The 21,293-nt window shown below is 36.3% G+C and overlaps 1 protein-coding gene across 1 annotated transcript in view; it reads left to right on the forward strand.

The window, feature by feature from the left end:
- Window positions 1-5,371: 5,371 nt before the first annotated feature.
- LOC113228267 overlaps window positions 5,372-21,293 on the forward strand; it is a 27,452-nt gene continuing 11,530 nt past the window's right edge. The window contains exons 1-5 of the mRNA XM_026461535.1: window positions 5,372-5,630; window positions 6,501-6,638; window positions 12,203-12,351; window positions 14,798-14,889; window positions 15,207-15,370. Coding sequence (XP_026317320.1) covers window positions 5,560-5,630; window positions 6,501-6,638; window positions 12,203-12,351; window positions 14,798-14,889; window positions 15,207-15,370 — 614 coding nt within the window. The 5' untranslated portion in view covers window positions 5,372-5,559. The remainder of the gene's footprint in view (window positions 5,631-6,500; window positions 6,639-12,202; window positions 12,352-14,797; window positions 14,890-15,206; window positions 15,371-21,293) is intronic.

Genomic DNA, 21,293 nt, shown 5'->3' on the forward strand with positions numbered 1-21,293 from the left:
TGTGCGCCCGGAAAACCGACAACAAAACAATCACGCGTCATCACAGGCCATCGTGGCCGCCACTACGCCACTACGTCCTCTACACGATGGGCTATCGTGTAGAGGGGGCGAGGGGCATAAGGATATACAAGATGTAAGATAAAGGTGTAACGATATTTCAAAACCAAATATCATGAACAATGAACAATGACAAAATCATACTTAAAAAAATTCGTTAGCGTCTTCAAATGTCTTGAATACAAGTTTGAATAAAATAAATTCATTCTAGGTTTTTCAATAATATCTAAGTCTGAAAATAAAATCATTTTTAATAAAGATTCTAATGAGTAATTAGTATGTAACCGGACTGATATCTATAACTATCAGTTTCTTAGTTTACGTTGAACGACATCTAGCCGCTAAAAAAAGAATTTTAATACCTACGTATAAGTATGGTCCACATTTAGCTCACGTAATATCAAATGTACTGATTCGACCGATTTGTAATAAGCTAATAAAAGATTAATTACTTCATTACAAGAAATAAAGTTTGTAATTTCTTCTCCAAAATGACACGAGAGAAAATGGTAAAAACAAAAGTTCCCAAAATCAAGGATAGATGGCACATTTCTCAAAAAAATCATTTGTGTCCGAGTTACCCTTAGACACTGAAGAAAGAAATGTATGTGGTCTGTGCCCTTAGACTATGGAAACTTTTTTCCATCCCTCTAAGGAGTTACTAGTGCGATAGTCTGCGGTATGCGTAGACGGAGAATAAAAAAAAAGAATAGAGAAACTTCTCGCGTATACTGAAAAGGGATGCCAACAGAGTACCTATAAATTCTCGGTTGTCTACTTTTAAAATTTTACCCCGTTCAAGAAATTGAAATGAAAATGACGCCGCGGCAGCCTAATGGTTTGACCTACTGCCTCTCAAGCAGAGGGTCGTGGGTTCGAATCCAGACTCGCACCTCTGAGTTTCTCGGAATTCATGCGAAATTTAATTTGAAATTTATCATGAGCCGAAAAGGTGAAGGAAAACATCGTGATGAAACGTTGAACAAGGTTCAGTCCTCGGAAAATGTGTGCAGTCCCCAACCCTCATTGGGCCAGTGTGGTGGACTGTCGTCTAAGCACTCGCCTGAAAGGAGACCCGTGGCCAGCAGTGGGACGTATAAATGGGTTCATGATAATGAAGAAATCTGCCGAGTCTAAGAAGGGAGAATCCGCCAGACCACATTTAGCTTGGTTGAGTTTTAGTAACCAAATAAAACAATTATGACAAATCATTACTTTTTTATTGGCCCTTGAACAGTATTAACTTAGTATAGATATTTCGAACTAGTATTGAAAAGTAAAAAATACATTATTTAATACGACCCATAAATTGGCGAAAAGATAGTGGCAAAAGCAAGGTATTCCTAAAATCAGCTTAAGTCGGTCTAATTTATTTTATACATTATTTATTTGATCCCTCTTTCTCGCGTATCATAATAACTGCTGGTAGAAGCGAGATGGACATATTTGACAAAAGTAAGATATTCTCCTTATTTTAGGAGGTTTATATGATGCAAACAAAAATCTTTCAATCAAGAAAAATACTTCAAATATCATCTAAAATACATGAAATCGTAATATTCCAGGCTTGTAAGAGTATTTCACTAGTAATTCATACAAGAAAATTCATTGATTGTAACGAAAAATTAAAACTTATGTGTGAAAGGTTATGTTGGGAATTTTTCGTTGCGTATGGCTTTCACAGCCTAAAATATAACAATGCACCATTATTGTGAGCTGCAATAATTGTCAATTACTACAAAAGAACGCTTAGTAACTTTGTAAAACACTTCTTAAAAGCACAAACACATAAAATCGATGCACATCAAACACTTGGAAGGATTTGCTGGACTCAACGAGTGTTGGGTCATACAACCAGAACCGCATACGTAGAAAGGGACAAAAAATAATATTGTTTTCTCGTTTACTCTGATAAGTCTGTGCATAAATCTATCTCGCTTATACGGTTTTTATTATTCATAGAGCCCCTCTACCCAATTCTCCACCTACGGCGATAAGCTTATAGGATGGAAAAAAATAAACCAACTGGCGGTATGTTACTAATTAACTCAGTTTTTTTTTGTTATGGCTTAACTTCATACCTTTTGTACATACCATAAGCTTGATTTTGATTGCCTCTCTCGATCGTAAACTGCGTCTTTTCCGAGTCGAGGCGGATAATTGCGATTCACAACTGGCCGATCGGAAACTTTAATAATAATAATAATAATAATAAAAATCTTTATTTGTAACCAAAACTTAAAGTAGATATACAAAAATGTTAAGCGTTAATGACCGCAGTAGTCGAGGACTGTGTCGCAATCATTAGCGCCCGCCTCTAGGACAGACGTTACAGACATTTATAATTTATGTTATAGAACGTAATTTTTATCATAACAACTTATCATGAATTAGTACTCTGTAGGTTGTGTGTGTGTGTGTATGTGTGAGTGTGTGTGTGTGTGTGTGTGTGAGAGAGAGAGAGAGAATTTTAATTCGCATTAGTTATTTAACATTTAACATTTAACTTTGACATTTCTAATAGGAACAATCTTGGATGGAAAAGAATTCCATAGTCTAAGGGAACAATACTTGATTTAACCTTTAGAGGATGGAAAAAAAATGGAAACCAAAGGACATGTTATATTGCATATATAAATCAGACATTATATGTAGGTATATGATGCATTTAGACGGCGAAAACACAAACATTTTATTGTCTTTGTTTAACTACTGCGTGCCGTCGTAAGCCAAAAGAAATAGCACTAAATTAATTTATGTCAAACACGGCGATCAAAAATAAGTAATGTCATCATTTTACCATTTTTGGCATTGACTTACAATTATATGGACGTCGGGTCCGCGCTAAAAAGTGTCCGAACTTATAGGGCGTTAAAATCGTGTACATAGCGTCATTCACGCTTTAGTCTTCGTTTGTTCGACTGACAGCGAAGCAAGCAAAACTAGACAGTACTGCGATGACATTACAATTTAAATTCAACGTTTTAGCTTTTTCATATTCCTTTACATGTCACTACGTTTAAATAGGTTGACTTGGGACATTTTTTTCGTAGTTTTTGTATTAGACCCGTCGTCCATTTATTTGTAAGTCAATGATTTTTGGAGTACCCTTTAACGACCGTATCCGGTTGTCAAAGGGAAGTACATCAAATGTCAAAACCAATGTTTGGCCAAATGTTTTAGTGAATTATTCGCATGAATTGTAATGAAATGGACAAAAGTATTGACAGTGAGAACAATAAAGTATTGATAAAAATGCGTCGCTGCAGCATTAAGGGGTGCGGTAGTAGAAAAAGCGGAAATCAACCGAATGTTACATTATTATGTGTTATTTTTCTGTCTATAAATCATACTCATTTAAGTAGTTTATTCATAAGTCTTGCCGATTTTTGCTTTGGTTACTTTAGATTGCCTGTTTTGATGATTGTTGATAACGATTATTTTGAGATAGTGTTGTTCTTGTAAGCAGACATATTAGCGATATTCTGTTATTGAAACAATTCACTACGAGGTTTTTATTATTTCATTATTATTATTATTATTATTTTTAAAGTTTACCTACAAATGAAAAAAGAAAGAAAGAATGGTTGGACATTATAGCACTGCCGAACATAAACATTGGATCAAAGACCATCTTCGTTTATTCACTCCATTTAAATTTAAATAGAACTTTGAATGTAACTAGATTACATGATATTGGTAAATAACTTTATATGTAATTTTGATTAAAATGGCTCATTACTTGCCTAGTAATAATAGCCTAGTATTAATCATACTTTGATTACAGTAAACTACACAAATTTGCAAACATAAAACACAGCAACAACAGTTTCAACATTCAAGCTATATATTTGCATGTCGATATTGACTTATCTATGATTATGGTACACACTAAATCCGCCATTTGAGGTGGACATTTTTGGTTTAGGTAGGGACGTTTATTCCGTAGATAAGGCAGCTCCTTTCCTTTATTTGTTTCCACTTAGAGAATGGAAAAGATTTAACTCTCAAATCAGAAAGATATAATAGGTATCAAGTTCACCTTCTCGTTCAGAAACCCATCTGATTTCGAAACTATTTGAATCAAAATCAGGACGCAGTATACAAAAAAATTTCCTCGGAACTTTCGTCTCGTCACGTCACGTTATTATTTTGTTTCAATTTGATTTCATTGATTTGTTGAGCTCACCAATTCTAAGTCTTGATACCAGATTTGACAAAAAAGAAATATTTTAATCTACTTACACGTTTAATTATTGTAGGCACATATTGTGTTTAAAGACAGTCCAAGTCAATCGTGATCGTGAACTTTTCATTTAGTCGTCTAAAAATAACAGTATACTTAAAAATTAACAAAGATTCCAAGAGTTTATAATGAAAAGTGATTCTTTGAAGCTGGTCTCTTTTACGAAAATAAATAGAACCAACCTTTACCATTTAATGCAGAATAATTGGCCTCTTCCACTATAATTTGCCTTTATTGAAATTTGAGTACTAAATTTACAGATCACGTTATCTAACTTCATAGTTCTTCGTGTAATAAACAGATTATCAACGATTTTCAATCATATTTAATCAATAAATCAACTTATTTGGCTTACTGACTATGAATTCGTCTTTTATTAAATATCCGGATTATGACCGGACATTGTTCTACTATCCGGTATCCGGCCGGATAGTAAAAATAGGCCGAATAGACCGGACACCGGATAGGTGCCGGATATCCGTTTCATCTATACTTTTTTTAAACAGTGTGGGTATTATGTTATGATAAAGTTATTACTTAAGTTTTTCATTAAGCATAATTAGTTCGCACCACTGATCCATCGCCGCACTTACCTTGAGTACGATAGAGAGTGGCGGGCGAGCAATGGGCGGAGCTGAAGCGCGGGGAATGTTACGATTGCATAGGGAGTGGACCGTAAGGAGTGTCTAAAATCGTGGCATTTTTTGGACAAGTTTGTGAGCTCAATATTTAAGTACTGTGAGACACTAAAATAAAAAACCAATGTTTTCATCAACAATCATAATAATAAAATTTGGCTATAGATAAAAAAGTTATCAATTATATTAGACTTGTATAGTTTCAGTGAATGCTCTTGTCTATAGATTAAAGTTTGGTGTCATGTCAAAACTTATAAAAAAATTAACATAAACAAACATAATTTTTTGTGTTACCCAATATAAAATTAGTAAAGTGAAACAGAATTATTGTCATTCAACTCTTGTTATCAACACTTTGCTCTTCGTGGTAAGCGTTTCTGGGAGTCACCACACTTTTCTAACGCTCAGTCGGCTTGAACTGGTCAGAAAGCTGTATGTACGCATGCATAACAAGATCGAAAAAATTCATAGCGCGTTACGCTTCCGCTTGGACCGCCAGACGCGTAACACAAGTCTTTTTTGCTCTTATTACATGGACATAAACTTTTTTCTGAACGGCTTTAAGTGTGGTGACTCCCTTATAATTTGAGAAGACATTAACCTGCAAAAATAGTCAAAATGGAACACCGAGGACATCCGGAAAACCCACGGAGCAATATCGCAAAATTGGGGTCATATGATCCAAACAAGTACGTTTATAAAATTTTTAGAAAAATTACTACCATACCAGCACATTTTGGGCTGGTTTCACATCTGAGCGCACCGTCCGTACGGACTATCCGCCTGCGGGCCATCCGCATGCGTAGAATCCTCAGTGCTCAGAATCGAGTATTTAATTTAGTGCAGATATTCACGGAAGCCAGTCGCCTACAATGAACGCACGGGTGGCTTGTGCGGAATTCACGCGGAGCGTGTTCCGTACGGAGCAATCCACGTCACTGTAAAACGATGTTCTAACGCCATTCAGCCACACGTGCCATTCCGCTTCGGTGCTCCGCACATAAACCCGCACTTTTTTTATGATATCAAGTGACGGGACGAACAACTCGTGCGCCCGATCGTAAGCTACACGCCTGTCCATAACAGTTGCAGTGCCATTTCAGAGCCTTAAATCGCAAAGATCTGAGGGACACTGCCACTGCCTCCGTCACCTTGAGACATAAGTTGACAAGTCCTATATGCCTGTAATTTCACCAGAACCCTTACCCTTCAACCCGGAACGCAGTAATGCTCCCATTACTGCTTGGCGGCAGAAATAGGTAAGGTGGCAGTACTTCCCTGGACAAATCTTTCACAAGGAGCTCTACTGCTGCTCTGAAACCAGCCTTAGAATATGGGGCATTGGCATTTCAGTGTGAAATATACCTACTCATGACATTCCTGTGTACATAATATTAAGTATACTGAGTGTATAGATAAATAGGTATCGTTGATAGATAATAGACTCCCAGAGGGAAGTCCTACTGTAGTTAAGTACCTACTTAAGTATTAGAGGAAATCAGCGTCAAAAGTTACATTTATAATAATTTTACCTGTACACAAATTATTTTTGTTTTCAGGTACTATGTCGGTAAAGCGTCGTTGACTGTGGCCACAGACGAAAGCCTGACGCCGAATACACCTCCTTGCTTAACACAAAGGACAATAGGCTATTACCTCAAACCTCTAACTCGGGAGTTGGACGAATGTCCACCACGGTTTGTTTTTTTGTCGACTGTTCCGAAAACAATGTACCATCCCACTTTTGATACACTTGTAAAGAAATGGACAGTAATACCTTATCCGACTCTACTTGTTATACTCATCTACCACAGAACAATAAATAATACAATAGAAGTGCTTAGTGGGTATGTCACTTGTGCCAACGGTAGGTGGATTTCTACACACTGGATCTCAATCCATCAGTCCGCCAATTTCGCTCTATACGTTATGGCCGTGTCAATTATCCCGAACAAAACCTCGAAAATCTTGAAGAAGTGCTTTATGTTGCTATTTCGGAGTACTAAAATGATAGTCGCACCTATAATATTTACTATCCATGGTGGTATTTCATATTACATCGTAACATTGTCATCATAGTTTTAAGAAATGCAATGAAATGAGGTTTATTTGCATTGAATAGGTTATAGGAATATTTACAGGATGGTAGTTATTACACTTGACTTCATCTATTCAGCCATATGTAGGACCGGAGTCACCGGAGGTGAAGCGGAAAAAAATGTTTTTCTATACTACAAATTGTCTAGGATGATCCCTGTGACACTTCATTTCATGTTTTCATAGGGATGGGGTAAAGTCGATAGATTTTTGAAGCAAAGGTTCTCTCTTATATTTATTGTTAGATTTAAAAAAACATAACAACTGAGTTTTTAAGATAATGAACTCCCATGAGTTGTGTATAAATAATATTTTATTTTCCCTCTAATATAATATATAGTATATAATAAATAGGGGTATTTCTGATATCCTACCCGATATTTCTATGGAGTAGGTATAGGGTCAAGAGCACGTCAAGCTTGACATTTAAGACTTAAATCCAACTCTATGCCGCTTATAATAAGAACGGTCCAAAGTATCAAGCATGACGTTCTCTTGACTGTACCGGAGAAGAAATAAATTAAATGTAAATGCAGTCTTTATTTATGATTCAATAGCCATCGTCAGCGATAGGTGAACAATCAACAATAATCAGCAACCTAATTAACGTGATTTATGGGAATCTATTGTCGTCAGTCCGTAGACAACATAAATTAATGCTGACCGTGAAAAAATGAAAGTCGTAGCCATTGAAATAACGAAGTTATTGGTGAGTGGACTCTATAAGTATACACACTATGATGCCCAAGGAGCACACTTTATACGCCTTAAAACTTATATCTATAAACAGTTTTAATATGGTATTGATTTAGATAATAGTTCTCTATAAATGGTTTTAGAAAAAAAAATTGTTCTTATAGACTTATTTCATTGAAGTTAAAATTTTAACACCTTCTCAATACCAAACAACTTCATTAAGTGTAATCTCTCTTAAGATTTACTTTTATAGTCCTTATTTTAAGTTCATCTGTAGAACAACTGATTATTTTTAGTAAAATTGTTCTATACACATCCAGTAAAGTCTATTAATACCTAAAACCTAGTGTTCTTAAGTTTATCTAGATATATTTAATTTATAGACATTCTGTAGTATATGTACTTATTGACAAACACTTTATAGTTATAGCGCGTCTTCAGTAGATTTTATTTAAACAAATACTACAATTAGGGTTTTTACTCTATTGGACGTTGTAAGAGTTCATGCAAAATGGATAAAGTAAAGAACATCAAAAGTCTGGTGAACCTTGGATATTAAGTCACATCATTCGATACAATCAGCGTTGCCAATGCCAATTATTCAAAATCCCCAAAAATCACGGTTAAAATCCCCAAATTTGAGCAGAGCAAAGATCATATTCCCCACAAATTCCCCACAACTCGAATTTTCATTATTTAGTAGAAATATATCACTTAAAAATATAATAAAGAATTAAGAAACTCAAAATGTAATAATCTATCACGTTTGCTGTGAATGTAAACAGTATGTAAAAAGTAAAAATAATTATAAAATTAGATGACCTTAAATCGTTTATTTATTTTAATAATAACAACGTACACACTCAACATAGCCCCGCACTAGGGAAACCCTGTGTCGCGGGTGCCATGGACATACACGTAGACAACCACAAATTACACCCAAACTCACGAGAGAAATAAATGTAGGCCATACAAATATTTCTCCCGACCCCGAACTCGAACCTGGCACCTCTGCATGGCAGTCCAGCATGGTAACTGTTCGGCCACAGAGGCAGTTATATTAATTATAATATTAATTAGATTCAACATTATAATCATAATAATCATTATAATCTGTCTGAACAAAAAATCATTTTTCTGTGCCTTACAAAATCAAGTAAATTGATTATTTGTTGTGCATTTGGTGACACTATGTCAACGTTAGAAATAATCAATGAGTTTCGACCTACATTTAATATTTAAAGTTGACGAGTGGTAAGTTGTGGTGTGGAAGTACCAACTGCTGGGCTTTGTTTATCAATAGCTGATTTCGTTTTGCTTCATACCGGGGACCGCCCTAAGCGGGAGAAAGAATCGCGAACTCAACACGCACCGACTGGTAATTTTACAATTCAGAACCAAGTGCGGTAATAATAATTCTATTTAAGCTGCTTGTTAATAATACGAGGAATGTGCGATGTTGAAAAACACGTCGACGTAGTCCATCACAGTGTTTCTAACAGTAACGATCAAACTAGCGACACATCAGCAATTGATAGATTAAACAAAATGATAAAATGTTAGAATCCCCACATTTTCCTCACATAGCGCCAATCCCAACAAAATCCCCAATCTAGTTGAAACTTCCCACAATTTGGGGAATTCCCCACAAATTGGCAACCATGGATACAATAGTCGTAATTCGCGCTCGGGCCGGTCATGGCCGGCATTTGTTTGTTGACAAATAAGTGATAAAAACAATTGAAATGAGCGCGTAAACTACTGTACTTCAATATTGTGTATGTGTGTTGTGCCGTCTGTCTATAGAATACAGTGAAATCATTGTGTGAAATGTGGTTGGCGTGAAGAAATAACCTCAATATTGTAATGAAAATTTTATTTCTTCCAACATAAGTTAGGTATGTCATTCAAATATTCCTTATATTTATATGATAGGAAATTTATCCACCTTTCTAGTCATATATAACACATTCCATATAATTATACAGAATAACTTTTTTTGCGATAAATTGGATTTTTTCAATTGTTTTTTTGACCTAGTGTTTTGAAAAGTTTTTTATTGCATAATACGCTCACTATTCCCTATAACTTTTATAAAGGTTTTGTAATACTGTCAAAAGAAAAGATCGATTAGAAACATCGCGTTTTGTAGACAATCATAAAAGATTCATAGGAGTGAATATTCTTCAACAAGATCAACTACACTAAAGCAAATAAAAATAATCTTATCGTATTCCAAAGGTTCTCTAAAGATAAAGCTATAGACAAAATACTCCCAAGAGTGTTTTGACAAAAGCTTTTAAATTCTTATCGCCATTTTTATTTTTAAGGATGATTATGAAGTAGTAGTATTTTGTAAGCCATTAAACTTGAAATCAATTAGTATTAAGAGAATTGCGTCTTATGTTTGTAACGCTTTAGTATTTTGGTTTTAAAATGGTATTACTAAGAAAACTATCATAGACTATAAATTATCTAAAAACTGTTTACATTCTACAAATGGTCTTGTAGCATTCTAGAAGGGTTACTTGAGAAAAAAGATAAGAATCACTCTTAACACTACCTACAGATAGTTTCTCAAAGCACTCTTGTGATCTACTAATAAAGTTGTGCCCACTTTGACTTTAAATTATCTAGAAACCTTCTTCAAGATATCTTGAGGGAATTTGAACTCTTAAAATATTCAATCTAATTAAATTCTATTAGATACTTATTGTATATATTTAGATGTTGGTGTGCTGCTTGGGTGGAAACAGCTTATATGCAGATTAAAACACGTTTAATTTGAAATATTGAATATGAAACCGAAGAAGGCAGGGCAGCAGAAGCAACTGCCAAAATTTTGCTAAACAAAAACAGTCGAAATGTATGTTATAAATAGAATCTAAATTAATGAAACGAAGTACAAAAACGAAGGAGGCTGTGTCACAGCTGGTCTCCAACTAAAGTAATAACGTTAAATCCCTCTCCTGTGAAATTTTGTATGGTGCAGATACGCGCCTTTTACCAATACTACATACGCGGATTTGCACTATCACCGACGTTAATATTTATTCATTAAATTATCGAGAACTATTTATCGATATACGTCGTCTCTAGCAAATGCATGCCAATAAAGTAACCTTTGAACGTGGTCTTAGAAATAAATTAATTATACTTTTATTAATAATAAAATTTATTAATAATAAAATGTTCTCTGCTCGTTTCTCACTAATTTGGTGTTATTTTTTCTTTAATTTTATGTATTTGCCTAAACAAAGTTATTCACATAAAAGCGAGACTTATAAAAATAGTTTATAAAATACGTAAACTAATGGACGTCGTTACAAGGTTATATTATGTAGAATTTTCTGAAGTCACAAGGATCGTCTTAGAAAATTTTTAGTATAGATCAAATAATTTAGGTATTTACAATTAAACATCGAGTGTATGACCAGAATTACAGACGAAATGTCATTTAAGGGGGATCGTCATGATTTTATGAATCTAATAGCCAATAGATGGCGTTTGTTTGAAAACTATTCTGGCAAATCAGTACTGTGCAAGTGCGCTCCCATTGGCCAGCCCGAATTCGAAACAATTGACGGCTGTCGTCAATTGTTTCAATTCAAAACGACCAGTTTAACTTGAGCTTTGCTATAATGGACAGAAATCGCAAAATTAATATTAATATTTAATATTTAATAGGTACCGACAAAATGTGATTCCGTTTGTTTTGTAATTAGATGTTTTGCTGTTTTTCCCACACCACCGAATAGAACAGACTCTATTGTTAGAGATATTATCTTTATTACAATAAATACAGAACGTTTTTGGAATATACAGAGACGTACACACAAGTGAGTTGTTGACGCTGTAGGTACTATTTTAGCTTTCTAATTTGTGATTTCAGCGCAAACGAGAGCTGATATTCAAAAGTGATATAAGACCCATTTACCTGATGAGTTCCCAGGGATGGATGGCTCTTATTTCATTTCTATTTCTGGTTATTACTCGATGCTATTAGATAACGGTCTTACAAAAAATATAGTTACGATACACTTAAGAAAATTGTCCAAAAGATGTGCAACAAGAACAAATCATTGTTACACGATAGGAAGTACTTTATCGATCATATAAAATCCTGCAAATAGGCGTAAATAAAGGTCAAAAACGATTTATTTCAGAATAAAAATCTAACGGTGTACATAATTTTATGTGGAGATAATGTGGAGATATTTCTTTTTATGTACTACAGAGACCATGCTAAATTTTGGTTGAAAACCTCCTTAGAAAGTTTATTAAACTCAAAGCTCGAAACTACAAGAATGTACGCAATTCGCTAATTGTGTTATGGAAAACCATAGCGACTACACCTACTACCCCAGTTTTTTTGTTGGTTTTGCTTTTTGGTAAAGTCCCCTATTGGTTTAAGCGTTTCATTAATTTCTCTAACAGTAGCTAATTAATTTAAGGTAATTTTTCTCAGACCGACCATTCGAGAGTTGCCAGACTCCGTTATAAACAACATGGTTCGCAAAGACATAGCGTTCTGGGTGGACAAGCCCGGAAACAACGCTTATACGCTTCATGATGCCTACTATGATTACGGGATGTCCACAGAAATGGTTTTGCCGCGTACGTTATGAACTATTCCGCATTATAGTGCCACCAACTTCTCTATAATATGGTATGGTAAAAATATTGACATCCAATGTTCTCTAGAATGGAGTGAGGGTACATAGAATTTTCAACAACTTTTACAGGACGGCGGCAGCGGTGTGCCGGTCATGAATAGAGTTTGACAAACTTATTGTTCTACTAACTGCAACATAGGCATAATGTTTTAATAGGCGCTCAACATAACTATTTTATTTTAAGGGTTTTTGCAGAGAGCAAAAAAGTAACGTTTTCGTTAATCATAGCAATATTTATTACAGATGCTCGTAGTACTATAACCTAAATACAATCTATAACATTTAATAACTTGTTAATTCATAGCAATTAGGTTGACGGTGTTCATGCTTCTAGAACTCATTAGAATATTTGGTTGCATATAGCCCGCGAGTGACTTTGAGTGCCCGCGAGTGCCTTTGGATGCCCACGAGTGCCCTTGAGTGCCTTTCAGTGCTCTTGAGTGCCTTTGAGGGCCTCGAGAGCGTTTGAGTGCCTTTGAGTGATGTTGAATGCCCTTGAGTGCCTTTGAGTGTCTTGAGTGCATTTTAATGCGTCTGAGTGCGTTTGAGTGCCTGTAATTGCCTTTGAGTGACATTTAGTGCCCGCGAGTGGTTTTCAGAGCGTTTTAGATTCTCAAAGGCACTCAATACACACAAAGACACTCAAAAGCACTCACAGGCACTCAACGTCACTCAAAGGCATACGCAGGCACTAAAAGGCATTCGAGACCCTCAAAGGCACAAAAGGCACTAAAAGGAACTAAAAGGCACTCAACGTCACTCAAAGTAATCAAAAGCACTGGAATGCACTCAAAGGCGCTAAATGGCACTCGCGAGCACTCACACGCTCTCAAGATCCTCAAACGCACTCAAAATCCTCAAACGCACTCAAGATCCTCAAACGCACTCAAGATCCTCAAACGCACTCAAAGTCACTAAAAGGAACTTAAAGGCACTAACAGGCACTTAAAGGCACTCGCGGGCACTCAAAGGCACTCGTTGGCACCTTACTTAATTAAAGACTTGAAAACATTCCCACTATATCTGGTGAAGTCGCAGCCTTACAATCTGAACAGATTGTTACAGGCGAATGTTCCCGGTGAAGGAGGCTACTGAATGTTACAAGTGTTGCGTAGCGAATGCTCAACTCACCTCCCTCACCGCCTGTAATGCTCGCTTTTGAACGTTTCATTACAAGAGCATGTTCGCGGTGAAGGAGCGCCCTGAGTAGCAGGTCTATTACGTGCTCGTTTGTACAACTATTGTGGTATAGATAAAAAGTATATTGATGACCCACAAATGATGCTCTCGGGGCAATCTACACAGGCTACAAAACCCCCTTTTAATATATTATTATGCTATTTTGGATCCATTATATTAAGCCTACACTTAAAAACATTGCTGTAATATTCGACATTAACCATCTATCTATATCAATAAAGTTTACTGTTAATTAATAAAGCTGTTCTAATACTGATTTAAGTATGCATAAATACAGCTTACAGAGCCGGGTACAAGTTCATGACCCGAGAATTGGAGCCAAGTTTCATAACTTCAAAGCTAGTAAAATTCAAAACAATGAAAACCATTGTATTTGTCAAACAATTAACGAAATGGATTATGATGATTTTCAGCAGTCTGACCTTATTAATAAATAAGGACAGAAGTTATTTTAATTAAAGTTCATGCAATGACATTAAATTATTGAAGTACTCCTGGTACCCAAATTCATAACGTCGTCGTCCTCGCATCTCATCTAAGGAGAAAGTTTAGGCCAAAGCCTTTGGATCCTTAGAAACTTCATACACCTTCGAAAAGCTTTCTCCGACGAGGAAAGAGGACAGGGAATGAAAGAACAGGTTCGAACTGGAAGTTTAGACGGTTCTCTCATTCTAGATACTATACTCAATTATTGCACTGTCCATTTTTTCTACTTAAGTATACAATTCACGCTCTTAAATTTGTATTCTTCTTGAGATAGTAAGTTTTCAAACGTAGCACTTCAAAAAATAAGAGATGACGTAGACGTAGTTATATGACACTCATTTCACAGAAGTTGGTAGCCCTCTTACAATTCAGAATTAAGGTGCAATCAAAACGATTGACAAATATTGTTTGCAAGTAATATAAAACAAGCAAGTCTCAGCCTTGTCGACGACACGTCACATGGTGCATTGAAACGAATGCATGCACATCGGACAAGGAGCCAGGAGACGAAGCGGGGAGGGGTGCTGCAGTCCGGTAAGTAAGCGGCGCGGTTTCCTTGCGACGCCGCATTGCTCGTGTCTTGTGGCACTTGGTGCGTTGAAATCATAGCGTTGCGATGACGCCGACGTAATGCACCGGCAGCGCCAGTGTCGCCTCGCACTTACTTACTACAAAAATTCCATAGGCACTTTTTGTCACAGCTCATCAAGACGTTTTCCCGCGATCTTATCAATTTGATTTGGACTGCGTGCAATATCGTAAGAGACGCGCATGCCGTGGATTGAAAGAAAATGTATGTTACCGATTATTTCACGGTTTAGGGTATTTTTATTCGATTATTTTCTAGCATCGAGTATATAACCAAAAATATACTCGATGTTACCGACGTAAAAGTTCAATATTCAACAAATAGAACAAGTATAAACTATGGGCAATTTGTCGCAATAAATAAGCGTTCTACGCAATGTTTGATGACAATGAAAACTTAAAAAAATAAGTTCATTTTCTTTTGAAATATCAATAGGTGAAATAAAATCGAATCGTTGATAATTATTACTTACGTGGTACACAATCTTTATACCAGCAAATAAACGTTGCGTTCTCTTTTAGATACCGGTACCAAGTCACTGCCGCGATTGCAAATATTTTTATAAGCCAGGCCTGACTCCATTCCAATTAGCCTGGGCTAAGGATCCTAGTAACAAACGGTGGAGGGATTACCCAGATCTCACCGCCAACTTGACAACCGAAGAAATACGTAATTCAATGGCTGAGTATGTCAAAATAACCTAATAGGTAACAATTAGACGTAACTTCTCCCAAATATTCTTTGGATTACTGCCTTCACCCTTTTTACTTTTTAGAAGACAAATAATTATACCATCGATACCTTATAGTAAAATTAGACAGGTATCTAATTAACATAGTAGTCGGCACAGAATAAATACGGCCCGGATCTTTTAAAGAAATATGTGTAATAACCATAGGTCGGAAAAAAGTGTTCCACATATCGATACCAGAAGTATCAATTAACGTAAGGGACATTTTGTCGAAAATGAGATAGATATATCACTGGTATCATTGGATTCGGAAGTTCCCTCTCTATCGATTGGTATTATTCAAATTTAGGAATGCCCAGTGGTTTAAGACATAGCATGTCGCTTACATTAAAAAACTTAAAAAAAAATTATTATATACCATTGACTGACTGACTGATGTAGTCATTGACATAGCTGTTCTTCCAGAAGGAGTCGAGGTGGGTCAAAATAATGTACGGGAGTCGTGTTCGGATGGCTCCGGCGAGTACCAGAAAAATCCGAAACCTTCGAAAAACGGACTGCATCAGGTAGGGGACCTCAACTGTAGCTTGTATAACACCTACCGGCAGGGTCATCAAACTAAAAATGGCCGTCACCCTGTGCAGTTTCTACTGGAAGTAAAAAAATTCGAAATTCGAAAAAACAAGATGGCCTACGTACAAATTTTAGAGCCTTGTGGCTCGACGAGTATTGAAGATAGGCGGTGCTCGACCAATTGTCATAGAGGGTGGCAGGAGCCAATTACCGGTGACAAATTTTTTTCAAGATCGCCAACGCAAAATAGGGACCTAAAAAAAGTGCTCCGATCCGGCTGAAATTTGGCATTCGGTCGTGTATCAGGGCCCATTATCCCAATCAGTGGTCGAAATTTGGATTCCGCCTTTTTCCAAGATGGCCGCCATACATGTGAATTTTCTACGCTTTGGCGTCACTTTTCTCCCAGAAGTCGGGCGGGTGGGTAAAAATGATGTAGGGGAATTATGGTCGGACGGATTTGATGAATATCAGGAGGTACCGTAATCTTCGGAAAGCATCAGGTGGAGCCCCAGCTACCCGGCCAAAGTATATATCTCCAAACAAACGTTCATCCACACCCTGGGCAGTTCTCACCAAGAGTAAAAAAATTCGAAATTCGAACAACAAAATGGCCGCCATACAAATTTTGGTGTTCAAAGTAATGTCGTAGAGGGCGGTAAGAGTCAATTGCCTATCAAAACTATTTTTTCGAAATGACCGATTCAAGATGGCGGCCCGACAAAAAGGTGCTCAGATCCGGCTGAAATTTAACATTTTTCCATATCAACGTGACAGTAACACGAATTTGCGGTTAAATTCTTGATTGCGCCATTTTCCAATATGGCCGCCATACATTTTCCTCAGTCCACCATGTTCCGAGGACTACATCTCTGAGTATTGAAGATAAGTGAGAGGCGCTCACACAAATATCATACAGAATACGTACGAGCCAACTGCAAGTACGCAAATAATTTCGAGATGGCGGACTCAAAATGGCGGCCCAAAATAAAAGGACTGAAATTTGACATCCGATCATGTATGGAGGTTAATAGTAGTAGAAATAAAACACCGATCGTGCTGAAATTTGGCATAGTACGAAAATTATGTTTGTGGTTTTTAGATTACGTCAATTTCCAATATGGCCGCCGTACTTTTTCCACTGTCCAACATTATTACATATATATTGTGTCCTATCTACTGACCCGAGAGATTTTTCCGGAGAGGGTTTTCCGGAGAGACTACGAGCTCGACGGCAAGACCAGGGTACGGCGGGCGTCCGGGCCAAGCAATCCGCCAGTTATACGTCTTCACGGGCGTCTCTGGCGGACCCGGACTTGGGTATGGACACTTCGGGGTTTGTGGTTAGCTGCAGGGACGAACACGCCCAAGCAGCACACCCATATCTAAATATATACTATAAGATATCTAATAGAATTTAATTCGATTGAATATTTTAATTAAGAGCTCAAATTCCCTCAAGATATCTCGAAGAAGGTTTCTAGATAACTTAAAGTAAAAGTGGGCACAACTTTATTAGTAGATCACAAGAGTGCTTTGAGAAACTATCTGTAGGTAGTCTTAAAAGTGATTCTTATCTTTTTCTCAAGTAACCCTTCTAGAATGCTACAAGACAATTTGTAGAATGTAGACAGTTTTTATTTAGTCTTGTAGTTTCTAGATAATTTATAGTCTGATAGTTTTCTTAGTAGTACTATTTTAAAACCAAAACACTGAAGCGTTACAAACATAAGACGCAATTCTCTTAATACTAATTTATAATATAATAAAAAAAGATTTCAAGTTTAATCTTACAAAATATAAACTATCAAAATTACAACATGGCGAAATTAGATATAATATTTCTGACTTTATCGCGCAATATTTAATCGGTTAGAAAGCGCGAATTGGCGTGCGATTTTAAATTCATTGTGAAAAGCGATTTAAAACCTGTCATAAAAATAATGCGCTCGCTAAATTTTAAATATTTATGTATAAAATATAAACTTAATAAAAATACAGTTATCGATTTTCGGTTTTAAATATTTATAGAAAGCTTAAATATACATAATAACTCACAAAACAAACCACTTCCAAAAGTTCTAGGCTTCTTCAAGCTAATTTAAACCTAGATTTACTTTTTAAAAAGAAAAGAAATTTTTCTCGGCTGCTTCATACTCATTCTTTGAAAATAAAAATGGCGATAAGAATTTATTGCTTTTTTCTAAACACTGTTGGAGTATTTTGTCTATAGCTTTATCTATAGAAAAAATTTAGAATACGAAAAGACTATTTTTACTTGCTTTAGTGTAGTTGATCTTGTAGAAGAATATTCACTCCTATGAATCTTTTATGATTGTCTACAAAACGCGATGTTTCTAAGCGATTTTTTCTTTTGACAATATTACAAAACCTTTATAAAAGTTATAGGAATAGTGAGCGTATTATGCCATGAAAAACTTCACAAAACAACTAGGTTATAAAAAAAAACAATCAAAAAATCCAATTTGTCGCAAATAAAGTTATTGTATAATTAGAAAGGTAGATAAATTCAGGGAATATTTTAATGACATACCTATTTTATGTTGGAAGAAATAAAATTTTCATTACAAAATTGAGGTTATTTCTTCACGCCAACCACATTTCACAATGATTTCAATGTATTCTATTGATAGACGGCACAATACATATACACAACATTGAAATACAGTAGTTTACGCGCTCATTTAAATTGTTTTTATCATTTCAGAACACGAACTTACTCAACAATGTTTATTTATTTGTCAACAAACAAAAACCGGCTCGTGCGCGAATTACGACTATTGTAGCCAATTTGTGGAGAATTCCCCAAATTGTGGGAAATTTCAACTAGATTGGGGATTTTGTGGAAATTGGGGCTATGTGAAGAACATGTGGGGATTCTAACATTTTATCATTTTGTTATCAATTGCTGATGCATCGCTAGTTGGATCGTTACTGTTAGAAACATTGTGATGGACTATATCGACGTGTTTTTCAACATCGCACATCCCTCGTATTATTAACAAGCACCTTAAATATAATTATTATTAGAGCACTTGGTTCTGAATTGTAAAATTACCAGTCGGTGCGTGTTGAGTTCGCGATTCTTTCTCCCGTCTTGGCCGGTCCCCGGTATGAAGCAAAACGAAATCAGCTATTGATAAACAAAGCCGAGCAGTTAGTATTTCCACACCACAACTTACCACTCGTCAACTTTAAATATTAAATATAGGTCGAAACTCATTGATTATTTCTAACATTAATATAGTGTCACCAAATGCACAACAAATACTACTATATATATATATTTACTTAATTTTGTAAGGCAAAGAAAAATGAATTTTTTTTCAAAGACTGATTACAGATTAATGTTGAATCTAATTAAAATAAATAAACGATTTAAGGTCATCTAATTTTGTAATTAGTTTTCATTTTACATTCACAGCGAACGTAATAGATTATTACATTTTGAGTTTCTTAATTATTTATTATATTTTTAAGCGATGTATTTCTAATAAATAATGAAAACTCGTGGTGTGGGGAATATATGCTCTTCTCAAATTTGGGGATTTTAACCGTGATTTTTAGGGATTTTGAACAATTGGCGTTGGCAACGCTGATTGTATCCAGTGATGTGACTTAATATCCAAGGTTCACCACCTCCACCAGATCTTTCAATATTCTTTACTTTATCCATTTTGCATGAACTCTTACAACGTCCAATAGAGTAAAAACCCTAACTGTAGTATTTTTTTAAATAAAATCTACTGAAGACGCGCTATAACGTGCTTGTCATAAGCACAAACATTACAGAATGTCTATAAATTAAATATATCTAGAATAAACTTAAGAACACTAGTTTTTAGAGTATTATTAAACTGTACTGGATGCGTTTAGAACAATTTTACTAAAAAAAATCAGTTGTTCTACAGATGAACTTAAAATTAGGACTATAGGAGCAAATCTTAAGAGAGATTACACTTAAGTTGTTTGGTATTAAGAAGGTATTAAAATTTTAACTTGAGTGAAATAAGTCTATAGGAATAATTTCTTTTTTCTAAAACCATTTATAGAGAACTATTATCTAAATATATACCATATTAAGACAGTTTATAGCTATAACAGTTTTAAGGCGTATAAAGTGTGCTCCTTGGGCGCACGTCTGCCCCGGTAGCATGTGAGCGGGGCGTTCGTCTCGCGCGCAGCTAGCGCGTCTTAGTAGCGATCTGGTTGAGGGTCTGAGACGAGGAGACGCGCGGGGCACGTGTGTTGCCCTTCAAGTCGCTGGCTATGTCCGGACATTGTCGCAGGACACTGCCACTTGGCATCTCCGGCACTAGCCCGGAGAACTAGTAGAGGGTGAGCTAGACATCTTTCGGTTCGTCCGGCCGCTTAGAAACTTGGGAACTGAAGAGACGCCGTTCTTTCGGCTTCGGGAAGTGAGCGTGCCGTACAGATCCGCCACCAATGAGGAGATTTGATCAATGAGGAGATTTGGTAGTCGGCTTAGAGTCGGCGGCTCAGCGGTGGTAGCCGTTACTCGTGTGGAGCGCGACGGGATTGAGCATGCCTACAGCTCCAGTACCTATCTGGAAAATAGGGAAGGTGCTGTACGTGCACCCGGGGCGGCTGCCTTACAGAGAACCGGATGAAGTGCATGCAAACGTGCTGATCCGAGGTTAGGACCTGACTTAGATGGTCCCTGTGTAAGCTCGCTTGCACGGGTCATAATGCCCTTCCCGTATTAACCAAGATGTTGATAGGGAGGGGCACTATCAACAAAACTTATGTAGAAAGATATGGGACTGTCCAACATCATTGTTCTCCTAAAACGAGTCGAGGTGGGTTAAATAAATGTACAAGGATTGTGTTTGACTGGGAATATTGAATACCAGAAAAAGTCCGAAACCTTCAAGAAGTGGTCTGCATCAGGTATGTAGGACTCCTACAGCCCGGCTAAAGCGCCAGAGATGGGTGTATGGATTTCAAACAAAAATTGACAAGGACACTGATCAGGTTCTACCGGAACCAAAATTTTACCAATATGACGAATCCAAGATGGCCGCCAAAAAAAAATTGACTTTACTGAATCTTTGCAACTTGATGATATACGAGTGGTTTCGCGATTATACCAACGACCTGGCTCCCTCCAACCCTAATAAACCTAACGAAAAAAATCACCAATGAAACCAAAGTAATTACCAACCGACCGTGTTGAGTATTACTATTGCCATTGCCATTGCCGTTGCCGTTGCCGTTGCTGTTACAATTACTATTACTATTACCATTATTATTATTATTATTATTATTATTATTATTTACTTTAGTCTTCTCAGCTTGTTAG

The sequence above is a fragment of the Hyposmocoma kahamanoa genome, unplaced genomic scaffold (assembly GCF_003589595.1).
Source record: "Hyposmocoma kahamanoa isolate Upper Pololo Valley unplaced genomic scaffold, ASM358959v1 100021, whole genome shotgun sequence".
In the NCBI taxonomy this organism is placed as follows: domain Eukaryota; kingdom Metazoa; phylum Arthropoda; class Insecta; order Lepidoptera; family Cosmopterigidae; genus Hyposmocoma; species Hyposmocoma kahamanoa.